Raw genomic sequence first — 13,517 nt, 5'->3', positions numbered from 1 at the left:
ATGGCAACGCGCTGTATAGTAATGACTATCATGACAGACGTAAAAGTAATGAGCACAGTTTTCGGCGTACGTTTAATAACAGTCGGTCTTATCATCAGCAGTGTCAACCACAACAACAGAATATCATGAATGAACCAGACAGTCGGTATCATCCCGAACCTAATACGTCAGGACGAAATAACAGAACAGTACAAATAGTCGAAATGCCACAGCATCCTCCTGCAAATAACAGCACGTCAGAAATAATTTCACTAGATACAGTACAGGTTGCATCTTCCAGCAACGTAAGCAATACTTTTGACACACAGAATCTTGTTCACGAAAATGTTATTACTTCTGACGACATCCGAGACACACTTTTACATGAAAAACCAGTTATACAAAAAACCATTTCCCATCCTGTTATTGAAGTAAAGATTGGATCATACGCATTTTCAGCAGTAATCGATTCTGGATCACGTATGTCAGTTATAAATCAAGAAACTTTCAACGAATGTAACAAACAGAACACCTATCCTACGTTACCATTAGGCAAAACTAAAGTAAAAGGAGCAGTATCTAGTAAAGGAAAATAACAGTTCTGTCTCAGTATAAGAAAACATTTTCTGGCTCCATAATGTGCATAACTTAAATGAGTATACCAAATTAATTTGTTAGCAAGTTCGTCAGGAATACATAATAACCAGGTGTTGCTATCAGGGTGAGAGCGGCGAAACAGAATGTTCTTGCGTACAGTGTAATGATTTCTAATGGTAACGTTATTCTTATCTTGCCAAAGGTGTTTAATTTCCTTCCATACGGTGTCTTTGCTCTGCTCTTGTGCTAGGTCTCGTAATGATGACGAAATGAAATTTTCAAATGCAACTTGTTGAATATACATGACGCTAAAATTTGTTTGGCAGAAGTTGGTTGCGATGTCTAGCTGATTGTTGCTGAGAGAACGTGATAGCGCGTTTTCTACAATATTTTGTGTACGGATATACGAAATAGGATAATATTTAACTTTAAATATGTCATGCTGTTTAACTTGTAATTCATAAATAAAACCGGACATAGTACCAGGGATGTTGTCAAAAAGTGGGGCTTGCTGTAAAAGAATATTGCATAGTTGAGTACCTTCCTCGTCTGTATTTGCACTGCTCTGTTTAATTGCTTGTTCTTCCAAAGGATTGGAAAATTGCACAGGTCATCCCCGTTTTCAAGAAGGGACGTCGAAGAGATGTGAAGAACTATAGACCTATATCTCTAACGTCTATCAGTTGTAGAATTTTGCAACACGTATTATGTTCGAGTATAATGACTTTTCTGGAGACTAGAAATCTACTCTGTAGGCATCAGCATGGGTTTTGAAAAAAGACGATCGTGTGAAAACCAGCTCGCTCTATTCGTCCAAGAGACTCAGAGGGCCATAGATACGGGTTCCCAAGTAGATGCCGTGTTTCTTGACTTCCGCAAAGCGTTCGATACAGTTCCCCACAGTCGTTTAATGAACAAAGTAAGAGCATATGGACTGTCAGACCAATTGTGTGATTGGATTGAAGAGTTCGTAGATAACAGAAAGTTCAAATGGTTCTTATCCTTAGCCGTTTGGGCTGGGGATGATATAACAGAAAGTAGCATGTCATTCTCAAAGGAGAGAAGTGTTCCGAAGTAAGAGTGATTTCAGGTGTGCCGCAGGAGAGTGTCGTAGGACCGTTGCTATTCACAATATACATTAATGACCTTGTGGATGACATCGGAAGTTCACTGAGGCTTTTTGCGGATGATGCCGTGGTATATCGCGAGTTTGTAACAATGGGAAATTGTACTGAAATGCAGGAGGATCTGCAGCGAATTGACGCATGGTGCAGGGAACGGCAATTGAATCTCAATGTAGACAAGTGTAATGTGCTGCGAATACATAGAAAGAAAGATCTCTTATCATTTAGCTACAATATAGCGGGTCAGCAACTGGAAGCAGTTAATTCCATAAATTATCTGGGAGTACGCATTAGGAGTGATTTAAAATGGAATGATCATATAAAGTTGATCGTCGGTGAAGCAGATGCCCGACTGAGATTCATTGGAAGAATCCTAAGGAAATGCAATCCGAAAACAAAGGAAGTAGGTTACAGTACGCTTGTTCGCCCACTGCTTGAATACTGCTGAGCAGTGTGGGATCCGTACCAGATAGGGTTGATAGAAGAGATAGAGAAGATCCAACGCAGAGCGGCGCGCTTCGTTACAGGATCATTTAGTAATCGCGAAAGCGTTACGGAGATGATAGATAAACTCCAGTGGAAGACTCTGCAGGAGAGACGCTCAGTATCTCGGTACGGACTTTTGTTGAAGTTTCGAGAACACACCTTTACCGAGGAGTCGAGCAGTATTTTGCTCCCTCCTACGTATATCTCGCGAGGAGACCATGAGGATAAAATCAGAGACATTAGAGCCCACACAGAGGCATACCGACAATCCTTCTTTCCACGAACAATACTAGACTGGAATAGAAGGGAGAACAGATAGAGATTCTCAAGGTATCCTTCGCCACACACCGTCAGGTGGCTTGCGGAGTATAGATGTAGATGTAGATGTAGAATATAGAGAAACGTATTCGACGAGCTTTAGCGTAAAATCTGCCAGAAAGCTAAATCAGACACAAATTCACATATTCCTCCTTTACATCCCATTGTACCCGTTAAATTGAGACACATAGCAGCTGTAGATATTTTTGGGCCGATTCCCAGAACTAATAGCGGTTTTTGCTACATCTTTGTCGCTGTTTAACTCACTTCGAAAATTGTTACCTTCACTCCGTTACGCAAAGCTACTGCTAAATCTATTTCGAATGCATTTGTAAAACATTTTTTATTCCATGTAGGGCATGTATTGAAAGTAATTTCCGACAATGGACCACTATTTCGACCTGCAATATGGACAAGGATGTTACGAGCTAGAAACATTTCTCCGATTTATATATCCAGGTATCACGCTTCTTCGAACCTTTGTGAGCGCCTGATGAAAGAAATTGGTAAACTATGTGCAATATACTGCCATAAAAAACATATTGATTGCGATACACACATACTCTCATTCCAGGATGTAATTAACACCATACCAAATGAATCTACTATGCTATCTCCGACTATTATACTGAAAAATGTTGAACCACCTAACAAAATCAAAGAATTAGTATCTTTTCCTACATCTCGTCGACTACGCCACCATGAAATAATTGACATTGCGCTCAGCAACATCAAACGTGCCGCAGAGCGCCGGAGAAGACAACAAAAACTGGTTTGTACGCGCCGTAACTTTCACATTGGACAGAAAGTATTAGTACACACACACTATTTATCCAACAGAGGAAGAAGTAGATGTATTAAATTTGAGCTTCTATACGCAGGTCCATATAGAATTCTCAGCATTCCTCACCCCAATGTAGTACATGTCGAAACTTTGAGAATCAGAAAAAGCAAGGGCAATCACCATATTTCCAATATTAAACCATTTATTGAATGAACATACTTTATGATTTATCACATTGCAATACCATTTCCAGATATTTATATGACGACTTATTGATGGTGATTACATTTTTTCTTGGCAAGTGCCCGGCAAGATAAGGTTAGCAGGTCGCTTTTCTTGTCGTTAGACATCAGACCGTACACATTTTCAATTTTTTGTGTATGTACGATTATTTTCCTATCGTGAGAAGAATTTTTCTCTGTATGCACTATGAAATCTTTAAGATGTAACAAACAAGTTGACTTTGACATTTTTCCTTATGATAGCTCAACATCTTGACTGTTCTACATTGTTTGCTACTACATTATGGTATTGTGTACACATTTTTTGCACTTGAAAACTGTCTATGTTTTTGACATAATACGTTTTCTGCCATGCTATGCTGTATACTTAGTTATATGACTAGAAACGAGTTTTTATTTAATGAGTATATGATGTAAATGCAAGATATTAATCCATATTCATCGTTTCCAGAAAGCAATACTGTGCAAAAGAAATAAATTAAAGAAACCACAGTGGTTTACTATGAAATGGGAATTTTACCACCAGAATGAAAGAAAGAAAATGCAATACATTGTCATGAAGAGTAAATTGATCAGAATTAACAAGCATTAACAAGAATATACTATACACACTGTATAGTAGCAGTCTTAACTAATTATTTTTCTTTCAGAATACGAGGCGATTGATGCAAGCTGTCAGACAGAACTACACATGTTAGTTTCAGTGATGAAATATGCTAGAAGTAAGAAACTCTATAATATATGAAGTAATGAATGACAATGAATAGTTGTATGAAGTAAATGGTAATATGAATATGTATAATGAAGTGTCTATTTTTTGCAGATGATAATAAACGATGATGAATAGTTTTATGAAGAATATGGTAATATGAATAATGAAGTTTTTCTTTTCAGATGATGATAATGATGAAGTTATGGTAATATGAATAATGAAGTTTTTCTTTGCAGATGATGATAATGATGAGGTTTATATATTTTGTATTAGTTAGGAGATGCAATGTAGTTATTTGTTGCAGTTCCTTTTGACAGTATGTCTTATGTTGCATACTATAGTGACAGAATGTTTTGGGAAAAACAGCTATATTACATACATATTGAGTACACGTTTCATTACCTGTTAATTCGAAGTTTACTACTTTTCAGCATAATATACATTTTTTTCTTTCAGGTCAATAACGCATTTTGTATTTTTTCCAGGAGAAGCTTTTCATGATATTAATATGCTATAAGCAATTAGTTATTAAGCCTGTTCTAATGCTTGCATTTTTTTACCCAGTTGTGTCTATCATTTATGAATGTGCTCACACATACTCTACTTGTTTCATGGCCTTGCTACAGCTGACTCATGACGAATGACGTTATTAATCCTTATTTCCAGCAATAAGTCAAAAGCAAATATTTTCATGCCCCCACAATTATAGATCCCAACGCAATGCATTGCTAGCACAAAAAATAATTTAATTATTATCAGTCCCAACTATTACCCGTATACAACTAAATAATGTTACCAGTTTAAGATATATTTCTAGTCCTAAATATAATGCAATTTTTTCGGAATTATTGATTCGCTTATATCTATGTATTATTGGACTAGAGAGCTTGTGTAACAGTTCCAGTGTCTTACATTTTAAATATGTCTTATGTCACTTACACAATGTCATATATAAACACTAGCAGCTTGATGCTACACCCAATAACTCCTGTTTTGAATGATGACTTCTGAATAGTGCATAATAAATGCTTTGTAACTGGCCAACGAGTGCCGTAACTACTGTAATGAGAAGACTGATGATGCCAATAATTACTGTAATTAGATGACTTACGAATAATGTTCTGTACTAATTACTGTAATGAGATGACTTATGCATAAATGCTATGCCAATAATTTCTGCAAATAATATTTTGTTATACTCTATAAATGCTATGCCAATGATTACTGTAACGAGATGACTTATGCATAAATGAATGCCAATGATTACTGTAATGAGATGACTTATGCATAAATGCTATGCCAATGATTACTGTAATGAAATGACTTATGCATAAATGCTATGCCAATGATTACTGTAATGAGATGACTTATGAATGATGTTTTGTAACACTGCATAAATGAATGCCAATAACTACTGTAAGGAGATGACTTATGCATAATTGCTATGCTAATAATTACAGTAACGTGATGACTTATGAATAATGTTCTGTAATACTCCATATGTACTACTTAAATGCTGTGTAAATAGCCAATAAACGCCAGTAATTATCCAGATCAGTTGATACACTAGAGTAATTCTGAATGATGACTAGCATAAGACTTAATGTCCTTCACCTTCTGACCTAATTACCAGTAATTACTGCAATATCCGCATGTCCTGCCCGTCCTCATGATCATGGAGCACTACATTTGGTTTCTGCACTAATTCTAAGTTGATGTAAGAGTATGGATTCTACAAGAACGTGGTGTTGACTTATCAAGCTGTCCACCACTCTGACCGAGGAGATGCCATTACGGTCCTACTGTTTGGTGTACCTAATGTACTACCAAAGTGATAATATGCAATATTAATACAAGATTGCAGTGTCTTGGCTACACTGATGAATACTTCTGGGAAGAGAGCTTCAGATTGTCTCACTTGGTGTTGTGGTTCTGTAGAAAGATATGGACTTTCAGTGCAGCTATGGCAACAGTCTGTGCTACAACCATGATGCTATCCTTCCCATTCCTTTCCTAGTTCTTGTAAAATGGTAAAGACTTATAGAGTGCGTTTAAATTCTTGTAAAATGATAAAGACATATGCAGTGCATGTGCACTTTATTTCATTTCTCAATATGTTTAAATTCTTTTCAAATGGTAAAGACTTAAACAGTGCGTGTGCACTTCATTTCATTTCTCAATATGTTTAAATTCTTGTACAATGGTAAAGACTTATACAGTGTGTGTGCATTTTATGTCATTTGTTAATATATTTTGTGCTCATTGCGTATACGTTTTGTCATTTCTTAATACGTTCTGAACTCAGTATGTGTGCACTCTATCTCATTTCTTAATATGTTCTGTACTTAAATTATTTATCAATAATGTTATATATATATATATATATATATATATATATATATATATATATATATATATATATATACACACTCCTGGAAATTGAAATAAGAACACCGTGAATTCATTGTCCCAGGAAGGGGAAACTTTATTGACACATTCCTGGGGTCAGATACATCACATGATCACACTGACAGAACCACAGGCACCTAGACACAGGCAACAGAGCATGCACAATGTCGGCACTAGTACAGTGTATATCCACCTTTCGCAGCAATGCAGGCTGCTATTCTCCCATGGAGACGATCATAGAGATGCTGGATGTAGTCCTGTGGAACGGCTTGCCATGCCATTTCCACCTGGCGCCTCAGTTGGACCAGCGTTCGTGCTGGACGTGCAGACCGCGTGAGACGACGTTTCATCCAGTCCCAAACATGCTCAATGGGGGACAGATCCGGAGATCTTGCTGGCCAGGGTAGTTGACTTACACCTTCTAGAGCACGTTGGGTGGCATGGGATACATGCGGACGTGCATTGTCCTGTTGGAACAGCAAGTTCCCTTGTCGGTCTAGGAATGGTAGAACGATGGGTTCGATGACGGTTTGGATGTACCGTGCACTATTCAGTGTCCCCTCGACGATCACCAGTGGTGTACGGCCAGTGTAGGAGATCGCTCCCTACACCATGATGCCGGGTGTTGGCCCTGTGTGCCTCGGTCGTATGCAGTCCTGATTGTGGCGCTCACCTACACGGCGCCAAACACGCATACGACCATCATTGGCACCAAGGCAGAAGCGACTCTCATCGCTGAAGACGACACGTCTCCATTCGTCCCTCCATTCACGCCTGTCGCGACACCACTGGAGGCGGGCTGCACGATGTTGGGGCGTGAGCGGAAGACGGCCTAACGGTGTGCGGGACCGTAGCCCAGCTTCATGGAGACGCTTGCGAATGGTCCTCGCCGATACCCCAGGAGCAACAGTGTCCCTAATTTGCTGGGAAGTGGCGGTGCGGTCCCCTACGGCACTGCGTAGGATCCTACGGCCTTGGCGTGCATCCGTGCGTCGCTGCGGTCCGGTCCCAGGTCGACGGCCACGTGCACCTTCCGCCGACCACTGGCGACAACATCGATGTACTGTGGAGACCTCACGCCCCACGTGTTGAGCAATTCGGCGGTACGTCCACCCGGCCTCCCGCATGCCCACTATACGCCCTCGCTCAAAGTCCATCACCTGCACATACGGTTCACGTCCACGCTATCGCGGCATGCTACCAGTGTTAAAGACTGCGATGGTGCTCCGTATGCCACGGCAAAGTGGCTGACACTGACGGCGGCGGTGCACAAATGCTGCACAGCTAGCGCCATTCGACGGCCAACACCGCGGTTCCTGGTGTGTCCGCTGTGCCGTGCGTGTGATCATTGCTTGTACAGCCCTCTCGCAGTGTCCGGAGCAAGTATGGTGGGTCTGACACACCGGTGTCAATGTGTTCTTTTTTCCATTTCCAGGAGTGTGTATATATATATATATATATATATACTTTGTGACTGTAGACTAAACTAAACTAAACTAAATAGATTATAGAAAAATTTATTGCTCATGGCAAGTCCAATTGACTCACCATCGCTGCCAAATTTTTGCTCCCGCAGTGGAGGGTTATGTAAGAGGTCAATGATTAAGGAATTTGTTGCTAGTGCACTCGAGCAGATGTAATTTCTATGGATTGCTCACGTGCCGCCTGTGATATGTAAGCTATAAGAGAATCTCAGACCAGAGAGCAGTGTTGTCAGCAGTAGGAGTAAGTAGTTAGTAGCTAGCAGTCGTGTGCATGGAGTTGGCTGGGCCGGTCGTGGGGAGCGATGGGGGAGCCTGAGCGTTGTAGTATAAGGTAAAAGCAGCCTTGTGCATATTTACTGTTGTTAGATCAGGTCCCACGTAAAATGTTTTAAAAAATCTCTTAATAATAATCTTTCTCATAAAAAAAACTTTTGAGAATTTTCATCTCAATTTAAAGAATTTACTAGTTTCTCCAATCCATGGTTATCCTGATTATTGTATTTCTTTTTATACATGACAAATCTATCGGCTAGCATTGCACAGGGCTGTGCCAGAAAAGTTAAGTTTCATATAGGAGCAGATATATATGCGTTATCCGGCGACTTAATTGAGGTAAGAATTTTCAATTTATTCAGTATGATCTTTCAGGGCCATGACGCAGCACTGCTGATGTTAAAATTTACCAGTTTAGATTCAGTCAGTCAATTATTGTAAGGTTGTATATGAGTCAGGTTTTTTTTATTAAGAGGTTAGTCACATTGTATTATTGGTAGGTTACGGAATTTATTTATTGGGAGGTTACTCTTAATGTGAATGTTATACTTATTATTTTATCTATGGGGAGGTTGCAAACCTGAGGACCTATATACGTCCGAAACATTGACCGTGAATAGACGAGGTCAAGCTGAGTGGCTGGAAAACCGAGAGCGTAGGATATTAAAGAAAATTCTAGGCAATAGAAGGGTTGATGGACAATGGCAAGACAGAACCTATCACAGCATCCATTAAGAAGAGACGATTGTCATTTTATGGTCATCTCATGAGGATGGACGGTGACCGATTAAAAAAAAGAATATGGAGTTTCATGCGATCTACGAAAACAAGGCCAAGATGGTTTGCAAAATGTGAAAAAGATTTTAGGAAGATTAGTATCTCAGAGAGAGAAATTCCTGACAGGAATAAATTTAGAAGATTGGTGAACAACTACCAAGTTTTTAAAATGGCGTCAACGTCCAAAAGACGGAGAGGACCATTATCTGAAGAGCATAAGAGAAGAGCCCTTGGTGGGCGCAGAAGATCCTGGCAGGAAGTCAAAGCTGGAACAAGAATAAGACCTAGACACTAGAGTGAAGTTGGTTGTTACCACGTGGTCCATAGAGGCTCAACTCGATGATAATAATAATAATTATTTTTATTATATTAAAACAAATAAGCCCTCGGTCACACAGAAAAGTTTAATGAGGAGATTAATTTACTTAAAACCATAGCAGTCAATAATGAATATACGCCTAACATAGTCGACGATATCCTAAAAATAAAACTGCAAACACTATTACGCTCAACACCTCACGCGCTGAAGTTAACCCAAAAAAAGTTTTTCTATTCCGTACATAGGACCCATTCCCTATCAGATTCAGCGCATGCTTCGCAACAAATACAGCTGCAATGTTGCCTTCTCTACAAATAACAATCTGAAGAGAAACTTCATTCATAATTTGAAATCCATTCGCTCCCACTATAGAAAGTTCTGGCGTTTGTAAGATCATCTGTGATACCTGCTCCTTCTGTTATATAGGGCAAACTGGACGTCCTTTCACCATCAGATATAAAGAACATCTTTTGAGAAAAATCGGCACCAGTCCCCTATATTCATCCTTTGCCGATCATCTCTTAATTACTGGACACGTGCCTAAAGCCATTGGCGATAGCAATATTCTGAATACCGAAAAGAAGGGGCATAGGTTAGATGTTTTAGAGGAATCGGAGAATTTCAAACATCTACCTCGTCATGATGGCCTCATTCTCAACGAACAGCTGCAGCTGCGAAATAAAAACATTTTCGACTGTTTAAAACCGTTGCTTGATCTTTGATTGAGATTTCCTCATGCAGTTTGCCGAAATGTTACTTTCCTGTTACGTCTTTGCTGTTTTCTTGTATGTCATAACTGACGGTGTTTTACGTTACAGATGTATCTCTGTTTAAAGCAGATAAATATGTAACTTCATGTTATTATTATTAGTGCTTACGTTATGCCTGAATCACCTTCACTACAATTTAATGTGTCTAATTTTGAATGTACAATAGCCTAGTTGTTTCTGCGGCTACTAGATGGCGCTCGTAGCAACACCATGTTTACTTGCCCACACTTTCTAAGGTGGGCGCCTCAGTTTTGTTGCAACCCGTGTTCACTCAGGTACGAAAAAAAAAAAAAAATGGCTCTGAGCACTACGGGACTCAACATCTTAGGTCATAAGCCCCTAGAACCTAGCACTACTTAAACCTAACTAACCTAAGGACATCACACACACCCATGCCCGAGGCAGGATTCGAACATGCGACCGTAGCAGTCCCGCGGTTCCGGACTGCAGCGCCAGAACTGCACGGCCACCGCGGCCGGCTCACTCAGGTACGAGCAGCCCTTAGCGGCTCGCCATCTTGTCTTATTTACAACCTTTCATGACGTCGCCTTTCCAGCTTAGATTTTTTTAGAATGTGACTTGTAAGTACTGCATCTCTTTCCAGTCAGTACACACTTTAGTTTATTAGTGTCTTATACACCTATTATGTTTTAGAACAGTTAGTTTAGTTCTGAAAACGACGCTCACAGTAGCGTCGAAACCCGGTCAATTTTGACTTAGTATTTGTGACCGAGGGCTTATTTGTTTTAATACAATTCTGACACGTTCACTGAACCTTTGCAGCTATGTTCAAAATTTTTATTATTATTATTAAAACCATATCCATCTAGGGGACAGAAAAAGCGAGGTAACGGATAGTTATATTGGAAGGGATTTGGGGGTGGGGGTGGGAGCAGGGTACCAAACAGTGCTCTCACATACGACATCCCCCCCTCCCTCCTACCAAACCGATCCAGAGAAGTGTGCCTGTTTGAAAACCGAATCAAACCAGTCTTAGGACTGAAGACGATGGCAACAGCAGAACATAACGCGAAACAGACTGAGGCTCTTGAAGTCAGTGCGGAAAAATAAAACATCCATTAACTAGTGAATGACTGGTGGCAGTATTGCAGAACCTACATTACGAGTGAGTGCTGTGTAGCAACGGTGTGGACGCGGCACGCCACGGCTTTGTCACCGGCGCAGCATACTCACCGATTCGAAGACCATGAAGAGCTCGTGGTTCTCCTTGGTTGGCCGCAGGCCCGATACAGTCTGCAGGTACGTCTCGCTCGCCAGGTAGAAATGCGGCAGCGTAGCTATCACTGGGGCACCTGTAGAAAACAAAAGCACAGATCAGATTTCACTTGCAGATCCGATCACAGGTATATCATGGTCCTCAACGAGGGGAAAAAGTGTACTGTGCTGAACAATGATCACATGATATAAAAGTTTTATCAACATGGTACGGTGTCATAACGCAGAAAGTGTTACTGGAGAAACCAACGTTTTGGCCCGCGGCTGCAGTGGTCGAAACCTTGGTTTCTCCAGTAACAGCTTTTTTTTAACTTAGTCTGGCCGCGGAAGCCTACCTAATTATAACGATGAGATAGTCATTTAAAATTGTGGCACAAGAACATGTCCATGTGCTTGCATCTGATAGTAACAATAAGTTTCACAGCTATAGCAATTATACTCTTACTTCATAATAGACAATTACTGAATGACTTTCGGAAGCATGTCAAACCTTGCACATTAAATGAAGAGCTTATTTCAATAGTGGTACAAGTCCATTTTTGTTCATTGTGAGACACACAGCGCTAAAGTTAAATGAGCGCTGAAAAATCTGCAGTTTAGATACCAGAAATATCCAAGCATATGGCTTCTTGCTAGAGATGAACGTTTCTTTCTGTTTAATTGCAGAAGTTTGATTTTATCCATATTTCGGTGATATTTCGCAGAAAGTGGCTAACATTTTCAAACCTTTTAAAGTTGATACCGCTTTTCAGACCAATACTACGCTGCGATTTAAACTAAGAAATAATTTACAGCAGGAAAGCGATAAATATGAGAGAGCTGGGGGTCTATAAAATTCAGTGTAACACGTGCAAGGCAAGCTATGTAGCCCGACCTGGTAGGTCCTTTAAAGTACGTTACAAAGAACATAGCGATGCTTTCCGGCTTAATAATTTCGAAAATTCAGCTGTAGCCACGCATATTTGGGAAACGGGCCACCCCATGTTGGGAATAGATCAAGTTATTTTACATAGACAGGACAAAGGCAAAAAGGTGGATCTACTAGAACAGCTGGAAAGTACGATACATAGCGTGGATAATCAGAACACACTGAATGAACAGCTAACTGGTGATACAAATAACTTTTTCAAACATTTCACTGGTTTCTTTTAGTAACTACATTTTTAGCAATTTGTAGGATACCATCATTTCATGAGGTCCTTGTATACGTTATCTGTTTGTATGGACATCTCTGTGACATCCTTGTTTACTTGCGCGTGAGCTCATTCGCGTTTCAGCGTCGTGTTTGGCTACGTGGTGTGTGGTATCAACGAAGACGCACGGGCGGTTTACGACGATAGAGGAGAGAGCCGTGTGGTTAGATGCTGAACACCATTTTAGAGTTTTTTATATTTTGACGACTATGTGGAGATGCACCTTGGAAGACACGGCTGCAACAAGGTAAGTAGCCACGATGTTTTAATTTTATTATCAATTTTATGGTGCCTGGTGCATGTTCCATTTTAGCGAGTTTTAACAGGTTCTTTTACTTTTTATTATGCTGATGATGGAAGCTTGACTTCCGAAACACGTCAATCATAGTGTTTTACACTATAAACAAGTGGTTGAGCCGATATATTTTTTAACATTGCAGAAGCATTATAGGCAGAAAAGTGCAGGTAATGGACTTGTACCACTATTGAAATAAGCCCTTCAAATGTAATAACGGAAGAACAAATTGAAGACATGGCGCCTCAGTGAAGCGTACGGCAGAGACCTGTTGATGTAGCATTTAAAGAACACAATTCACAACTTCTTTCTTTTTTGGGGGGGAGGGGGCGGTGGGAGGGAACAAGGTATCATTAGTCTCCTCACTGTTTTCATGCTGCATGCAGTGAGTACTTTTTCTATGCCGACTTTTCAGCTCATAGTGCCATTTACACAAAACTACTTCAATTATCTCTATGATTTGTTCCAGTCTGTCTTCTACAGTTTTTACCCTCTACAGCCTTCTATAGTACCATGTGA

General features: G+C 40.0%; 1 protein-coding gene across 3 annotated transcripts in view; it reads right to left on the bottom strand.

Annotated features, from left to right (window-relative positions):
• The window catches only part of LOC126425091 (sensory neuron membrane protein 1-like), a 454,807-nt gene that overhangs the window by 242,749 nt on the left and 198,541 nt on the right, over positions 1–13,517 (bottom strand). For all 3 annotated transcript variants that reach the window (XM_050088008.1, XM_050088007.1, XM_050088009.1), the window contains one exon: positions 11,469–11,587. In XM_050088008.1, the coding sequence (XP_049943965.1) occupies positions 11,469–11,587 (119 nt within the window). The remainder of the gene's footprint in view (positions 1–11,468; positions 11,588–13,517) is intronic.

The sequence above is a fragment of the Schistocerca serialis genome, chromosome 10 (assembly GCF_023864345.2).
Source record: "Schistocerca serialis cubense isolate TAMUIC-IGC-003099 chromosome 10, iqSchSeri2.2, whole genome shotgun sequence".
NCBI lineage: Eukaryota > Metazoa > Arthropoda > Insecta > Orthoptera > Acrididae > Schistocerca > Schistocerca serialis.
This window is presented reverse-complemented; position numbering and strand designations above follow the sequence as displayed.